The sequence below is a fragment of the Mytilus californianus genome, unplaced genomic scaffold (genome assembly GCF_021869535.1).
Source record: "Mytilus californianus isolate M0D057914Y unplaced genomic scaffold, xbMytCali1.0.p SCAF_1, whole genome shotgun sequence".
Lineage (NCBI taxonomy): Eukaryota > Metazoa > Mollusca > Bivalvia > Mytilida > Mytilidae > Mytilus > Mytilus californianus.
This window is the reverse complement of record NW_026262581.1, coordinates 8,949,664-8,968,892: the sequence shown is the minus strand read 5'-3', so window position 1 is coordinate 8,968,892 and position 19,229 is coordinate 8,949,664. Positions and strand designations below refer to the sequence as shown.

General features: G+C 33.5%; 1 protein-coding gene across 2 annotated transcripts in view; it reads right to left on the bottom strand.

The window, feature by feature from the left end:
• Window positions 1–19,229, bottom strand: part of LOC127699323 (high affinity cAMP-specific 3',5'-cyclic phosphodiesterase 7A-like) — a 106,701-nt gene that overhangs the window by 75,552 nt on the left and 11,920 nt on the right. Inside the window, exon 1 of one of the 2 annotated variants that reach the window (XM_052203027.1) lies at window positions 14,627–15,325. The exons of the other annotated variant lie outside the window; for it this stretch is intronic. Coding sequence (XP_052058987.1) covers window positions 14,627–14,740 — 114 coding nt within the window. The 5' untranslated portion in view covers window positions 14,741–15,325. Of the gene's footprint in view, window positions 1–14,626; window positions 15,326–19,229 lie in introns of those variants that run through there. 2 annotated transcript variants of the gene reach the window in all.

The window sequence follows — 19,229 nt, the reverse complement described above, 5'->3', positions numbered from 1 at the left end:
ACATACATGTTTTGCAAAAGTCATTAGGTCAACTCACACAAATATGAGGCCCGCCATAGTAAAGTCTCTAAATTCATTGGTGTATACAATACTGATTTAATTATAAGTCTTTTTATCCTCCAGAGTATAGAAATATAAAATTCTTCCAATAATTTGATATCAAAGGGAGATAATTGGTACATAAATGGGGAATGTGTCCATGGGACACAGATGATGCCCCCACTTGCATATCATATAAAGTTATAAAGGCATTTACCTGAAGAACGGTAAAAGTGACACTACCCAAAATTTTACTTGATCTGAGTTTTGTGGTAATAGTATTGTGTATAAGTCACATAACATTTGGTTGAGGCAAACTTAAGTCAGCAATTTTTCCATTTGTAAACAGGCATCTCTCTAGAACGGTAAAAGTGAAACCACCAAAATTCAAACTTTATCGGTATTTTGTGGTAATAAGCATTGTGTATAAGTTTCATAATATTTGGTTGAGGCAAACTAAAGTTAGAGAATGGAAACGAAAATTTTTATGTTTATAAAGGGACATAACTCAAGAACAGTAAAAGTGATGCCACCCAATTTCAAACTTGATCTGTAGTATATGGTAATAAGCATTGTGTATAAGTTTCATTACATTTGGTTGAGGCAAACTAAAGATAGAGAACAGAAACGAAAAATTCAGCAATTTTTATGTTTTTAAAGGGGCATAACTCAAGAACAGTAAAAGTGATGCCACCAAATTTCGAACTTGATCTGTATTATGTGGTAATAAGCATTGTGTATAAGTTTCATAACATTTGGTTGAGGCAAACTAAAGTTCGAGAACAGAAATGAAAAATTCAGCAATTTTTATGTTTATAAAGGGGCATAACTAAAGAACTGTAATAGTGATGCCACCCAATTTCAAACTTTACCTGTATTATGCGGTAATAAGCATTGTGCATAAGTTTCATAACATTTGGTTGAGGCAAACTAAAGTAAGAGAACGGAAATGAAAAATTCATCAATTTTTCCAAATGTAAAGGGGCATATGTCTAGAATGATTATAGTGACGCCACCAAAATTCAAACTTGATCTGTGTTTTGTGGTAATAGGCATTGTGTATAAGTTTCATAACATTTGGTTGAGGCAAACTAAAGTTAAAGGAGAAAAAAATTCAGCAATTTTTCCAAATGTAAAGGGGCATAACTCTAGAACGATTATATTGACGCCACCAAAATTCAAACTTGATCTGTGTTTTGTGGTAATAAGCATTGTGTATAAGTTTCATAACATTTGGTTGAGGCAAACTAAAGTTAGAGAACGGAAACCAACTTTGGGATGTACAGACAGACGGACAAGGGTAAAACTTTTAAATGCCCCCTCCACTACAGCGGGGGCATAAAAATGACCTAAAATGTAACTAGAATATTTCTTTGACACATAATTAAGATTTCTGAGTGCCAAACTTCATCATAGAAATAATTGAGATACTTACCAAAGCTGACAACTAGCTGTCAGCTATCAAGCACAGTATTTATGATAAAGTTTTACTCTACTGATTTTTTTTCCATTTCTTGGAAATAAAAGCGTATTAAATCCAGTCATGTGGGTGTATGAGGAATTGCAGTGACAAAACCTCCGTGTGCAACAATGTGCATATATTTGCTAAAAATTTATGGCAGTAATGTTCAGCAACACTTAAATCCAAGACAGCACTTCAAACACAGCAAATTAATTTTTTTTTTGAACTGTGATTGATTAAAATAGTCAACATATTTTACTTAAATGTGATTCTTGAGATGATTTTGGCATCAGGGCCTAAAAATAGCAAGAAAAGACAACAAAAAAGTAATGTTCAACTCTATATATATATTTATATCAAATGCGTTTTGTTAAAATATACTTTTTCACTCATTTGGTCTTTTGGAAAATGTTGTTTGTGCTGTATTTAGACCCCTCTACCAAAAATTTGTTTTGCATGCACACGTATAAAAATTGCGGTTTTTATACAACGCAATCAAAGGTTTGAATGTTGTTTTCAATTTAGACTTGTTTATAGGTTTGAACGTTGTTTTCAATTTAAACTTGTATATATATATATATATATATATATATATATATATATATATATATAGAGTCTATAAGAATCTACCAACCAGTAAACTTAATAGGTATTGGATCATATATATATATATATATATACTCTTAAAATATATTGGAAAGTTATTTCAAGGGATGGTCAATCAAACTACAACCTTATACATGTAATTTCTTTTCTCTTTCGCAATATATACCAGGTAAATTTAATGGTGGAGGAGTGGTAACAGAGATAAGTGTAGAAAAATATTCCTTGATATTTGGTGTAGGAGTGGTGACAAAGATTAATGCAGAAGAATTTCACTTGATATATTGGTTCAGGAGTGGTGACACATATTGTCTCTTGATATTTTAGTGTAGGAGTGGTGAACAGACTCATGTAGAAGAATGCCCTTGATATTTTGATGTAAGAATGGTGACAAAGATTAAAGCAAAAGAATTTCTCTTGATATTTTGGTTAAGGAGTGGTGACAACTACTGTCTCTTGATATTTTAGTGTAAGAGTGGTGAAACAGACTTGTGTAGAAGAATGCCCTTGATATTTTGATGTAAGAATGGTGACAAAGATTAAAGCAAAAGAATTTCTCTTGATATTTTGGTGTACGAGTGGTGAGGAAGATTAATGCAGAATGCTCCTTTGATAATTGAGTGAAGGAGTGGTGACAAAGATTAATGCAAAAGAATATCACTTGATATGTTGGTGTAGGAGTGGTGACACAGTATAACACATAAGAAGGCCCCTTGATACTTTGGTGTAGGAGTGGTGACACAGATTAATGAAGAAAAATGTCCCTTTATATTTTGCTGTAGAAGAGATGACACAAATTAATGTAGAATAACCCTTGCTGTTTTGGTCAAGGAATGGTGACAAAATAAAACAGAAGAATGTCCCTTTATATTTTGGTGTAGGAGTGGTGACACAGAATAATGTACAAGAATGATCCTTGATATTTTGGTGGTGTATGAGTGGTGCAACAGATTAATGTAGAAGATTGTCCCTTGATGTTATGGTGAAGGAATGGTGACAGATTAATGAAGAAGGCCCCTTGCTAATTTGGTGAAGGAGTGGTGACACATAAAAACAGAATAATGCTACTTGTTATTTTGGTGTAGGAGTGGTGACACAGATTAATTTAGAACAAAGCTCCTTGATATTTTGGTGTATGAGTGGTGACAGATTAAAACAGAAGATTGTCCCTTCATATTTTGGTGAAACATTAAATGTAAAATGTTTTAAAACTAACAAGTCAAAAAGATATTTTATCATCCTTTTTAAAATTAATATCACCATATAAAGATAAGAAGTTGTGGTATAATTGCCTTTGAGATAACTCTCCACAAGAGACCAAATGACATAGAAATTAACAACTATAGGTCACCGTACAGCCTTCAACAATGAGCAAAACCCATACCGCATAGTCAGCTATAAAAGGCCCCGAAATGACAAATCTAAAACAATTCAAATGAGAAAACAAACAGCCTAATTTATGTACAAAATAATGAACAAAAAACAAACATGATACACAGAAACAAACGACAACCACTGAATTACAGGCTCCTGACTTGGGACAGGCACACACAGAATGTGGCGGGGTTAAACATGTTAGCGGGCACCCAACCCTCCCCTTACCTGGGACAGTGGTGTAACAGTACAACATAAGAACAAACTATAAAAATCAGTTGAAAAAGGCTTAACTCATCAGATGGATACAGTCTGTCATCATTTAAATCTATGAAAAATTCAGAAAAAGATCAAGATTAATTTTGCACATTTGCAAATTCTCAACAAATGCAGAACTGAAAAATCCATGACTAGACATGGAATATGTTATTTAAATGTATTGTAAATATTATCTAAGGTGATAATGAATTAATTCCTTATTTCTATGAAGATGTTATTGCCAACTAATTATTATACAAGAATTTCTATACAAAAGTCATGTAAATTTATAGACATACTGACATTTTTCTCACTCAAAACCTATAATATGTCACACCAACATCATATCAGAGATTGATTATAATTACTCTATGACATCATCAATTAATTCATTAATTAATATTGACAGTTACAAACATACCTCAGATGAACAACAGTGTCCCATATTTCTTGTATATCCCATCAAGACATCATCAATATCTACGATTCACAGCCGTCAATTTACACAATTTATTCTCAACTTCATCACAATTTTTAATTAACTTGACAAAATAGCTGTGAATGGAAACCCTAGTAAGATGAAAATGCATGTATATGAATTCTTATTTACATCAATTCAATCGTATCTACTCCCTCCAAACATTTCTATTCAAGTTCTCTCCAGCAATGAATGCAAAAACACAGGGACTGAAAGACAGTTATCTGTGATGGGATTATTTATATATGTAGGGAAAAAATAATGTATTCATGAAAGGAACAGTCAAGCTTTTTTCACTAGGCAACAAGTAAGTTATTGACAAAATCGAAAATTTCATCTGATTGGAGTACATTTTAAAGACGTAATTGTACAGTGTTCACTCAAACATGAAATATATAACTACACATGACGTCAAGTTGTCAACTGTTTACATTTGCCTAAAGCAAACAAAAAAAGATTGGGTTACTATAACCATTTTTAGGATATAAAGATGCCACATAAATATGCTAACAACCTTTTTATCTTTATTTTCTAAAAGTGACCACTAAATGAATGGCCATTTGTATTGGCCAATGGAAAGAATGAGGGATATACTTCAAGTGGGTCATTTTGTGAATATATCAGTTTGACCATTCACATGTTGTTGAATCACTAAAAATTAATAGATCTAATTACATGTTGTTTAAAAAACCTTAGGGAGAAAGTTTATAGTATCTCTGATGAATTATTGTATATGTGTAGTAGCTGGAATAAAATAAGACCACTTTGACTTTTTACCATCAAGTCCAAAAACTATCACCAGGATCAATCCCATCCAAACAAATAACAGGATTGAATTGACCCCTCCCCATCATCATGTAAGGACATAACTTTTGTGTAGGAGAATATCAGCAGCAAATGACCTATTCATTAATTGTAATTTGTAATGAGTCCTTTGGTCAGTCATGTTATGAGTTTTGTGGTCAGTCATGTTATGAGTCTTGTGGTCATTCATGTAATGATTCCTGCGGTCTGTCATGTAATGAGTCCTTTGGACAGTCAGTTTGGTATATTGATTCTTTGTTTATGTGCACCAGAGGTAACATCAGTTCATCCAGAAATCAACCTAGTCTCAACACCAGCCGATACAAAAAAATTTGTTCAATAAATTCTTTCACAAATTGTCTGTTTTTAGTAAAAATTTCTTATCAATTTCTGGATGGTTGAAAATATCTCTGCATGATCACCTAAAAAGTTAGCCGACTGTTATATAAGTATGATTTCCTCTGCCCATCCATTCACTGTAAAATTATCAGCATCCTCAGGTAACTTTGCCAACAAAATATAGATTAATACAAAACTCAAGTAGATCACAACTCCCATCTACTGACAAAAATCAAGAGGTCCAAGGCATGAGCAAAATAAATATAACTGATTTTGTATATGCTTTCTTTTAAAATTAATAATTATATTCATTTGGTAAATCCCCAAAAGTGATTGACATAATTCAATACCAGGCTACAGAAGCATCAGACAGGAGATGCATATAAAAGATTTTCCTTCATTTGTTTCGAGGGGGAACAAAATTTTTTTTAACTAGATGTATCAGTATGACAGAAATGTACCTGGAAAAGACTGACCTGGATGCAGCTTGTTTGTTAAAAATGTTCATATCTGGAGTCTGATGTAATACAAAGTCATAAAATTCCATCTAAAGGAAAACCTAACAAAAGAGATTTTACCCTTTAACACTGATTTATTCCCAAAATAAAATATAATTTTCCTGATAGAAACATTGTAACAAGAGTGCACACACAGATATGTCTCGCCTACTATACTGACCATTGATTTTATGTTGATAGTCCTGCATATAAAGTTTTACTACAAGTATCACATTAATATTTATGATCCAAGAAAATGAGGTCAAGGTCAGATAAACAAAACCGGAAATACATGTACACCTTAAATACAATCATTCCATACACAGAATATAGATGACCTATTGCTTGTAGTATAAAAGAAACAGACCAAACCATGGAAATTCTATACTGACCAATGAAACATGAAAATGAAGTCACGGTCAGATGAACCCTGCCAGACATACATGTACACCTTAAAATCATTCCATGCATCAAATATTGTTGACCTATTGCTTAAAGTATCTAAGAAACAAAGTTAACCAGGAAAACTGAACATTGACCAATCAACCATGAAAATGAGGTGAAGGTTAGATGATACCTGCCAGACAGACATATACACCTTACAATCATTCCATACAACAAATATAGTTGACCTATTGCTTAAAGTTTAAGAAAAACAGACCAAAACACAAAAACTTAACATAAGCAATGAACCATGAAAATGAGGTCAAGGTCAAATAAAACCTGCCAGACTGACATGTACATCATGAAGTATTTCCATACACCAAATATAGTTGACCTACTGCATACAGTATTAGAAAAACAGACCAAAACACAAAAACTTAACATTGAGCAATGAACCATGAAAATGAGGTCATGGTCAAATAAAACCTGCTAGACTGACATGTTCATCGTAAAATATTTCCATACACCAAATATAGATAACCTATTGCATACAGTATTAGAAAAACAGACCAAAACACAAAAACTAAAATCATGAAAATGAGGTCAAGGTCAGATTACACCTGCCAGCTGGACATGTACACCTTACAATCATTACATACACAAAATATAGTAGACCTATTGCTTATAGTATCTGAGACATGGACTTGACCACCAAAACTTAACCTTGTTCACTGATCCATGAAATGAGGTTGAGGTCAATTGAAAACTGTCTGACAGGCATGAGGACCTTGTAAGGTACGCACATACCAAATATAGTTATCCTATTACTCATAATAAGAGAGAAATTAACATTACAAAAAATCTGAACTTTTTTTTCAAGTAGTCACTGAACCATGAAAATGAGGTCAAGGACAATGGGCATATGACAGACGGAAACTTCATATCATAAGGCATCTATATACAAAGTATGAAGAATCCAGGTCTTCTACCTTCTGAAATATTAAGCTTTTAAGAAGTTAGTTAACGCTGCCGCTGCCGCCGCAGCCAGATCACTATCCCTATGTCGAGCTTTCTGCGACAAAAGTCGCAGGTTCGACAAAAACCAACTAACCAGGGTTCAATTGATTTAAATAAGGTGGAGCTAATTTTTGGTCAAGGCCAAGTGTTTAACAAACTGATGGATAGACAGATGGGAATGGTGATTATAATCCAGTGGCAAATATTACATGCATATTGCATATAAAGAACTTTGTGTACCCAAAATAATGCACTTATCACTACTGATATGCTTTAGAATCGGCAAAATTTTTGTAACAAATTCACCTTCATTAAAATCTGTTTAAACCACCTTCTTTCAACAATGGGGAGAATGTAAACAGAGCTTGGTAAAGTTTCCGTACTGATTTAATAGTAATACAAATTGTTTCCAATTTTAGTTATATTTATAATTTTCCAACCTAAATGGGTTCTAAGGTTCATTCTAATATGATAGTCTCCTTTCACTTTGTAAACAAAGCCAAGTTCTTCAATTCTAATAAAACAATAACACTTGGTATAGAAATATTTACAAATGTTAACTCCTACCCATGCTTAAACAGCACTGTTAGAGCATGACATAACTAACTAACTAACTGGTACTAAATCCTGTGTATTTTGTACAGGGATCCAGGTACAGGACAGCATCAAACATGTCCTCAAAATTATTCTGGATATTAAAGTAGAAAACTTTACAGCTTGTCTTTAAAATTACTAGCCAATATAACCATTCAATTTTAGGCCAGTTTGTGCACTAAAATTTTAATAAGATGCACACCACCTATTCTTGGTCCTCATTCCTATCCACTTTACATTTTTCACTTCAAAACATATTATGGAAGCAGGATCAATATACCTGTGTTTATACTTCAGACCGTACTGCACGGCTTATTAATACAGGTATATTCTGAAAAAGTGAAGAGCCACTTTTTTTTTTCTTCTCAAAGGCAGTATAGACGATATTGTAGAAAAAATTCTACGACACTTAATGTTACAAATTCTTACAGAGTATGATATTATTAAGGTAATATGTGGGCATGCAATTTAAAATAAAATGCTCCGCTGGGGCGCAGCTTGATACGACCGCAGAGGTCGAACCCTGAACAGTTGGGGCAAGTATGGACACAACATTCAAGCTTGATACAGCACTGAATTTGGATTGTAATTAAATATTTGACACAGCATAGGTTTCTGACACAGAATGAAAGTGGTCTAAGAACTTAAAAATTTTCAATTTACCTATTCATACATGTGATGGACTGTGAAACTCAGATCAGGAGATTGGAAAATTTTGGTCAGGAGATTAGGACTCAGATCAGGAGGTTTTTAATCGACATTAATTTTGTTGTAAATGTAACCGTGTGCTGTAAAAATGGTCTTTTAAAGTGTGTTTTCTTCAACTTTCCATCCAATTTATTATGTTTATAGTACCCTTGTACTTATAAAGTTTCTCCATCTTTATATTCTACATGTTCAATCTAACATTGTATTTTTCCAGTATGTTCTTTAAATTTTTTACTTCATATTCTATAAAACAATCATTGCAACCAGAACATTTGTTTAGCTATCTGCAAATAGTTTTTATTTTTATTTTTTCTCTTGCAAATAGTTTTTATTTGCAAACTCAGAAAATCATTTTATCTGTAAAATTAGGGTCATAGTTATTATATAAATTTCAATTTAAGCCTTGAAAGGAAGTCTAGAATCCTCAAATAATTTTCAAATTATTATTTTTTTATTTGTCCTAAGATATTTAAAATTATTTAATAACCATCCTTTTATGATTATTTGTTCAATTTATATTTTATTTATATTCTTTTAAAAATTTTCATTATTAAAAGGAAAGTAACTTAAAACAGGATAAATCAAGGGAAGTAACCCAATAAATACACAGTTTTTGTTACACAACGGCAGTTAGCCTGAGGAAAAAATCGTTGATTACCTGTATGTTTGACACCCAAGCTGACAAGTGAAGCCATATAATTATGCATGTTAATTGATTTACAGGTAAAATATAACTTCAGGTAATGTCAGTTACACCAGATGCCTGAGATGATATGTTGGGCAGAAATTTTTCATTCATGAAAAATTTCATACACGGGATTTTTTCCTCTTCAACGGGAGGTCGGGAGGAGACCCCTGAAAACGGGATTATTGTACTCCCGTCGGGAGGTTCACATGTATGCCTATTCAAACCATATCATTATTATTTGCTTTTATATATAAATCAGAAATAACCAATTTAAAATGGAAAATGTTAAAGAAAAAAAAGGAAAAAAAATCCCCCCCCCCAATTTTTTGAACCCCCTTATGATTCATCACCCCCAAACTCAATCCCAGCTTTCCCTTTGTGGTATGGTACCTTGCAGTACAATTTCAGAGAGATTCATACACTTGAACACAAGTTATTGTCTGGAAACTAGAAAAATGCTTGTTTTTTGGCCCCTTTTTGGCCCCAAATTCCTAAACGTTTAGGGCAATTACCCCCAAACTCAATTCCAGCTTTCCCTTTGTGATATGGAACCTTGCAGTACAATTTCATAAAGATCCATACACTTACACACAAGTTATTGTCCTGAAACTAGAAAAATGCATGTTTTTTTTGCCCTTTTATGGCCCCTAATTACTAAAATTTTGAGGGAAAACCCCCAAAATCAATCCCAGCCTTCCCTTTGTGATATGGAACCTTGTAGTACAATTTCATAAAGATCCATACACTTACAAACAAGTTATTGTCATGAAACTAGAAAAATGCTTGTTTTTTGCCCCTTTTTGGCCCCTAATTCCTAAAATTTGGAGGAAATTACCCCAAAAATCAATCCCAGTATTCCTTTTGTGATATGGAACCTTGTAGTACAATTTCATAAAGATCCATACACTTACAAACAAGATATTGTCATGGTCGTATAAAAATGCTTGTTTTTTGCCCCTTTTTGGCCCCCAATTCCTAAAATTTGGAGGCAATTACCCCCAAAATCAATCCCAGCATTCCCTTTGTGATATGGAACCTTGTGGTACAATGTCAGAGAGATCCATACACTTACACACAAGTTATGTCTGGAAGTTACAAAAATGCTTATTTTTGGCCCCTTTTGGCCCCTAATTCCTTAACTGTTAGTACCATAACCCCCAAAATCAATCCCCACCTTCCTTTTGTGGTATTGAACCTTATGGTAAAATTTCATTGAGATCCATTTACTTAAACTAAAGTTAGAGTGCGAAAACTAATGTGTATTCGGACGACGACGCCGGACGACGACGACGCCGGACGACGACGACGACGACGACGACGACGCCAACGTCATACCAATATACGACCACAAAAATTTTTTTGCGGTCGTATAAAAAAGAATCATACCATAGAGAATTTTAAACAGACTAAAATTTATTAATGAAAAGTTTGACCATCAAAGAAAAAGGGCAACTGATTATTAATAAACTTTCGGAGAATGTACAAAATAATTTTAAATAAAATTATCCGCTGGGGCGCAGCTTGATAAGACCGCAGAGGTCGAACCCTGAACAGTTGGGGCAAGTATGGACACAACATTCAAGCTTGATACAGCACTGAATTTGGATTGAAATTAAATATTTGACACAGCATAGGTTTCTGACACAGAATGAAAGTGGTCTAAGAACTTAAAAATTTTTAATTTACCTATTCAAACCATATCATTATTATTTGCTTTTATATATAAATCAGAAATAACCAATTTAAAATGGAAAATTTTAAAGAAAAAAAAGGAAAAAAAAATCCCCCCCAAATTTTTTGAACCCCCTTATGATTCATCACCCCCAAACTCAATCCCAGCCTTCCCTTTGTGGTATGGTACCTTGCAGTACAATTTCAGAGAGATCCATACACTTGAACACAAGTTATTGTCTGGAAACTAGAAAAATTCGTAAGGGTTCCGCGGAACCCAGTGTCTCGCCTACTTTTTCTGTTAATCGCAGGCTCAACAAAAATGAGGAGGTAAATCAATAAAAATATTCCTCTTGATACTATCTTTTGATTGTAAGAAGCTTTTGTCCAAGTTTGGTAAAAATCCAGGATAGCTTATGAATCTAATAAATGTTTAAAAACTTTAACTGCAGACTGAATGTAATGTTAACTGGAAGGAAACAAAATTTCCTTCTAGATACTAGCATTTGATCATAAACAAGCTTCTGTCCAAGTTTGGTACAAATCCAAAACAGTATAAGAAAGTTATTAAAATTTTAAAAACTTTAACCACAGAGTGAATGTGTTGTTTCCTGGCAGAAAATCTAAGTCCATTTGAAAGTCAAAAATGGAAAAAATGGATTTATTTTTTTTACAAAATTTCCTTCTAGATACTAGCTTTTGATCATAAACAAGCTTCTGTCCAAGTTTGGTACAAATCCAAAATAGTATAAGAAAGTTATTAAAATTTTAAAAACTTTAACCACAGAGTGAATGTGTTGTTTCCTGGCAGAAAATCTTAGTCCATTTAAAAGTAAAATAAGGAAAATATAGATTTTTTTTTTTTTTTTAAATTTATTTCTGGATTCTATCTTATAATCATAAACAAGCTTCTGTCCAAGTTTGGTACAAACCCAGGATAGTTTAAGAAAGTTATTAAAATTTTAAAAACTTTAACCACAGAGTGAATGTAATATTTCTGGACAGAAAAACTAAGTCCATTTATAAGTAAAATACGAAAAAAATGGAATTTTATTTTTACAAAATTTACTTCTGGATACTATCTTATGATCATAAACAAGCTTCTGTCCAAGTTTGGTAGAAATCAAGGATAGTTTAAGAAAGTTATTAAAATTTCAAAAACTTTAACCACAGAGTGAATATTTGTGGACGCCGCCGCCGACGACGACGGAATGTAGGATCGCTATGTCTCGCTTTTTCGACTAAAGTCGAAGCCTCGACAAAAATGCTTGTTTTTTTGCCCCAAATTCCTAAACGTTTAGGGCAATTACCCCCAAACTCAAACCCAGCTTTCCCTTTGTGATATGGTACCTTGCAGTACAATTTCATAAAGATCCATACACTTACACACAAGTAATTGTCCTGAAACTAGAAAAAAATGCTTGTTTTTTGGCCCTTTTATGGCCCCTAATTCCTAAAATTTTGAGGGAATTACCCCCAAAATCAATCCCAGCCTTCCCTTTGTGGTATGGTACCTTGAAGTACAATTTCAGAGAGATCCATACACTTGAACACAAGTTATTGTCTGGAAACTAGAAAAATGCTCATTTTTGGCCCCTTTTTGGCCCCTTTTTGGCCCCTTATTCCTTAACTTTTTGGGCAATTACCCCCAAACTCAATTCCAGCTTTCCCTTTGTGATATGGAACCTTTTAGTACAATTTCAAAAAGATCCATACACTTACACACAAGTTATTGTCATGAAACTAGAAAAATGCTTGTTTTTTGCCCCTTTTAGGCCCCTAATTCCTAAAATTTGAAGGCAATTACCCCCAAAATCAATCCCAGCATTCCCTTTGTGATATGGAACCTTGTGATACAATGTCAGGGAGATCCATACACTTACAAACAATTTATGTCTGGAAGTTACAAAAATGCTTATTTTTGGCCCCTTTTTGGCCCCTAATTCCTTAACTGTTGGTACCATAACCCCCAAAATCAATCCCCACCTTCCTTTGATGGTATTGAACCTTATGGTAAAATTTCATAGAGATCCATTCACTTAAACTAAAGTTAGAGTGTGAAAACTAATGTGTCTTTGGACGACGACGACGATGACGATGACGACGGCGACGCCGACGACGCCAACGTCACACCAATATACGACCACAAAAATTTTTTTGCGGTCGTATAAAAACCAGCATGAAATATAAGGTGTGAATACAAAGATACACAACAAAATTGCAATAAAACATGGTGAGAACAGTCAAAATGGACTACATCACAAAATATATAGCCAAACAGAAGAGCATAATGCAGGGCTAATATAAAATTCTTTGAAAAAAGGTCCCTAAAGTGCGAAAAGGGCAAAATCAAGGTCCCATGTAATACAAAAACATTTACAAAATTTAAATAAAAGAAGATTGTGTCTGAGGACACAAATGCCACCGCTCAAGCTTTGCAACGAAAATGGGACGGACAGACGGACAGATGGAAGGACTGACGGACAGAAAGACGGAAGGATGGAAAGATGGACGGTCAAGGGTATTTAAAAACCCCCGTTGCCTACAACGGGGGCATGAAAAAAACAAGTAGATACATTAAATTTAGTAGTATTTATAAAGGTCCAAGTAAAAACAGATTAACAAACTATTCTTATATACTGTAAGTTCAGAAATTATTGCGTGCATTTATTATTGGGATTTTTCAAGAATGGACAAAATTTCAAGATTAATTATTTCAATATCATGAAAATCTGCATACAGATATATGTAACTGACATCAGAATGCGACTTCTTATTATTGCGATAGTCACCCAGTCGCATTATTCGCATTAATAAAAACCTTGCAATAATTTCTGAATTTACAGTATCTATTTTCAATACAGTAGTCATTTATACCTTCCTATTGCTGCAAACTTTACTGTTAAAAGTACTGCAGTTACTGTTACAAGTATAGTAATCATTAATAACCCCCTCTAAAGCAAACTAATTTGCTGTAAGAAGTACAGCTGTTACTATTAGAAGTACAGCAGTTACTGTTAGAAGTACAGCAATTACTGTTAGAAGTACATCAGTCGTTTAGACCCTCTGTTAGAACAACACTTAAGAACTGTTAGAAGTGCAGCAATCATTAAAATGCTCTTTTACTGAAAACTTTACTGTTACAAGTAGAGCAATCATTAATACCCCCTTTATTGCAAACTAATTTACTGTAAGAACTTAGAAGTACAGCAGTTAGTGTAAGAAGCAGTTGCAGTTTAAGTACAGCAGTCATTTAGACCCCCTTTTATTGCAAACTTTACTGCTAGATGTACAGCAGTTACTGTTAAACTACAGTATTCATTTAGACCCTCTTTCATTGCAAACTTTAATGTTAGATGTACAGCAGTTACTGTTAAAGTACAGTAGTCATTTAGACCCTCTTTTATTGCTAAATTTACTGTTAGATGTACAGCAGTTACTGTTAAAGTACAGTAGTCATTTTGACCCTTTTTTATTGCAAAATTTACTGTAAGAAGTACAGCAGTTACTGTTAAAGTACAGTAGTCATTTATACCATCTTTTACTGCAAACTTTATTGTTAGCAGTACAGCAGTTACTGTTAAACTACAGTAGTCATTTAGACCCTCTTTTATTGCAAACTTTACTGTTAGAAGTACAGCAGTTACTGTTAAAGTACAGTAGTCATTTAGACCCTCTTTGTTAATCTAAAATAGAATAAAAGAACTTACAAGACTCTCTTCACTGTCATGGTAGATGATTTTACATTTTCCCTCTGTAACTCTCCATGTTGCTAAATGACCTTTGGAGGGGATACAAGTCATTGCGGTTGTAAAGGGCATCATTGCTTGATATTGTCCTGTCACCACAAAAAATCCATTCTAAAGGAAAACACGACAGATAACGAAAAATTATCAGATATATTCATTAAAAAAAATAGGTACTGATGCAAAAATCTTCAGTCTTTCATTTCCAACATGACGACACATCATATGAATTGGTTAATTCCAGAGTTATTGGAATTTATTTAAAATACATCTTCAATCAACTGAGACATCTTGACGCAAAAATCCCAATATTTTATTCAGCGACACATTGTTACTAGTCCTAATAAACAGCACTGATGATATAGAATCAGAAAATATTATAGATATTAAATCAAGGTTAATAAGATCTGCTTCTGACGATTTAATTAAGATTGATTGAGTGTACATAGCACATATTCATTTATAACTGAATATTCAATCTTATGACGCAATCACTTACCAACTTTAAATCATAATTGATGTATCTAAACGAGAGCACTTTTAGTGATAGAAATAAGTACAAAGTCACTGTGTTCTCTCGCTTAATGATCAATAACAGCAGCTATTAAAAACTCCTATTTTTTTTATAAACATATGAATATATTAACACAAAATTAAAGCACAACATTCCAGCAAAATATCAAATGCCACCTAATCATAAGGTTGAAGAAGTATGTTATATAATTTGTTCTGCAGGCTACAATCCTGATTTTTCCAGGTTCATTTTTGAAAAGACTTGGCAAATGAATGCAAACAATTGTTTTTGTTGTATAGGGTTAGAGGTAATTATGAAGTAAAGTACTCAAACAGAAGACTGCACTCAATGTGTACAAAAGAGTAGTCATTCAGTATGACCTTGCCTTTTTTAAATGATCAATACAGATGTGTACCAACAAACAATGATTATCAGCCAATTGTTGTTTATAACCAAAGGGAAATAACCACAACTAATAATATGTCTTATTACAATCATTTCTATTCAATATCTATTCAAATATACTTTAAATAATATATATTGGTCCATTAATTAATTTTGCCTGATAAGTCCTTTCTCTTTATCCACTAAATATTTGATGATCTACTCTCAGGATGAAAATACTGCAGTCAGCATTTATCAGGAATTTATCTCATTAATGCATTAGATAATACTAGGAACAAATATCTCTCCTTCTCAACAGCTTAGCCTAAGGTCTGCAAATCTAAAGATAATTTGATGTATAATGTGAATTGAGATTTGGAATAGGAAACTGATTAGCATTTGCTATTATTTTGCCTACATTAATAAAATTTATGATCAAAAGAGATGTAAACAAGAGGCTGTCAGATTGACAGCAAACTGGATTTTCCTGCATGAAAATGATACATGTGTGTGTATTTGCAAATCTGGACCCCAAAACATGATCATGTAAAAAAAAATAAATGAATTTTTGTAGGGTTCAGAAATGGAAAGGCCAAAATCAATCTTGACCTCCTATTTGTCATAAGTGAGGTAATGTTGGATTTAAGAGAGTATATATGTACACACACATTTGTTCAGCAGGGGTTGGTAGGCAAACATCATGAAGTCAATAATGAAAGAAATATGTTTATGAGATTATAACCTTATCTAATATGAAACCATAGAATATTGTGGCATGTGGTCACTACATAAACTTTCCAGAAACACATTCAAACAGTTGTCATCTAGTTTCTTCGAAGTATCACAAGATTTTCATCTAATATAACAAGAGAGCACACGCTGAAATGTCTCGCCTACTTTAATGACCATTGATTTTATGTTTATAATCCTAAATATAAAGCTTTACAACAAGTAATACTAAACATGATCCAAGAAAATGAGGTCAAGGTCAGATAAACCAAACCGGAAATACATGTACACCTTACAATCATTCCATACATCAAATATAGTTGACCTATTGTTTATAGTTTCTAAGAAACAAACTTAACCAGGAAAACTTAACATTGACCAATGAACCATGAAAATGAGGTCAAGGTCAGATGAACCATGCCAGACAGACATGTACACCTTACATGCACAATCAATCTATGCATTAAATATAGTTGACCTATTGCTTATAGTATCTAAGAAACAAACTTAATCAGGAAAACTTAACATTGATCAATGAACCATGAAAATGGGGTCAAGATCAGATGATACCTGCCATACAGACATATACACCTTACAATTATCCCATACACCAAATATAGTTGACCTATTGCTTATAGTTTAAGAAAAACAGACCAAAACACAAAAACTTAACTCTGAGCAATGAACCATGAAAATGAGGTCAAGGTCAAATAAATTGCTTCGCCGAGCGTAGAGGTCCAACCCTGAACAGTTGGGGCAAAAATGGACGCAATATTCGCGCTTGATACAGGTCTGAATTTGGATTGTAATTCAATATTTGACACATAAAAGGATTGATTTTTTTTATTTTTATTTTTGGTGTTTAAACGCCACTTTTAAGCTACGCTTTTGGGCTATTTCGTGGCGGCCAGTTTTTATTGGTGGAGGAAGCCGGAGTGCCTAGAGAAAACCACCAACCATCGATAGGAAAACTGACAACCCTAGTCAATTAAGATTGGCCTCGAGTGCACCTGCACGAGCGGGGTTCGAACTCACAACCTCAGTGTTGATTGGCTAGTGATAACAGTAGTAACTACTTAGACCACTCAGCCACCGAGGCCCCGACACATAAAAGGTTTCTGACACAGAATAACTGTAGTCAAAGAACTTAGAATTGGTTATATGATTTGAATTTTCATATTCAATTTTTTGCTTTTGTGCAATACACTTTGCTCATTGACCCCCCTCCCCAACAAAAAAAATTCTTACCCTCAAGATATGGTCATAACCTCAATTCAAATTTCCAAAGGAGTTTGCAACCATAATTACCCATTTAAATTTACCATAGTGCTAACTTATCCTATTTTATAATAGAATTTAAAATATGGTGTCAAATCTTTCATATGGATTTTTTTGTAAAAAAAACAAGATGCAGCATTTGCAGATATTTTTACTCGTCTTCCTTTATAAATATGCATTTCTTTAAACATAATTTAAAAGCAGTGTAAGGGAGGTAATCAAAACATTGTATTTGGATTATCTCCCTTACACTGCTTTTAAATTGTCTTAATTGTTCATTAACCATTACTTTATACATAATTTAAAAGCAGTGTAAGGGAGGTAATTCAAATGATGTATTTGAATTACCTCCCTTACACTGCTTTAAATTATGTTTTGTACTAAAGTTTTTGTCCATTAACCAGGACACCCTTGTTTTTCCTCCTTTTTTGCCCCTAATTCCTAAACGGTTTGAGCCATAACCCCCCCAATGCAAATCCTAACCATCCCTTTGTTGTATGGAAACTTGTGGTATAATTTCAGAGAAATCCATACACCGTTCCACAAGTTATTGTCTGGAAACTAGACTAAATGCTTATTTTTGGCCCCTTATTCCTTAACTGTTGGTACTATAACCCCCAAAATCAATCCCAACCTTCCTTTTGTGGTATTGAACCTTCTGGTAAAATTTCATAGAGATCAATTCACTTAAACTAAAGTTATTGTGCGATAACCAATGTGTCTTCAGACGACGACGATGACAACGTCATACCAATATACGACCACAAAAATTTTTTGCGGTCGTATAATAAAACCTGCCAGACTGACATGTAAATTGTAAAATATTTCCATACACCAAATATAGTTGACCTATTACATATAATATGAGAAAAAAAGACCAAAACACAAAAACTTAACTTTAACCACTGAACCATGAAAACAACGTCAAGGTCAGATGACACCTGCCAGTTTGACATGTACACCTTACAATCATTCCATGCACCAAATATAGTAGACCCATTGCTTATATTATCTTATATATGGACTTGACCACGAAAACTAAACCTTGTTCACTGATCCATGAAATGAGGACGAGGTCACATGAAAACTGTCTGGCAGGCATGAGGACCTTGCCCAATTACTCATAATAAGAGAGAAATTAACAATACAAAAATTCTGAACTTTTTTTTCAAGTAGTCACTGAACCATGAAAATGAGGTCAAGGACAATGGACATATGACAGACAGAAACTTCATAACATAAGGCATTTATATACAAAGTATGAAGCATCCAGGTTTTCCTCCATATAAAATATAAAGCTTTAAAGTAGTTAGTTAACACCGCTGCAGCCTGATCACTATCCCTATGTCGAGCTTTCTGCGACAGAAGTCGCAGGCTCAACAAAAATAAGAAGATATGATATAATGTACAACGAGACAACTCTCCACAAGAGACCAAATGACACAGAAATTAACATCTATAGGTCACCAAACGGCCTTCAACATTGAGCAAAATCCATACCACATAGTCAGCTATAAAAGACTAAAGGCCTAATTCAAGCCTTTTCAAGTAATTGTATAGACAACGCTCTAAGTATCACTCTTTAAGCTACTTAAAGGTCTATAACTCATCAACAATAAAAGCTAAAATTGTAAAATTCGAACTTGACTTCTTTTAGTCACA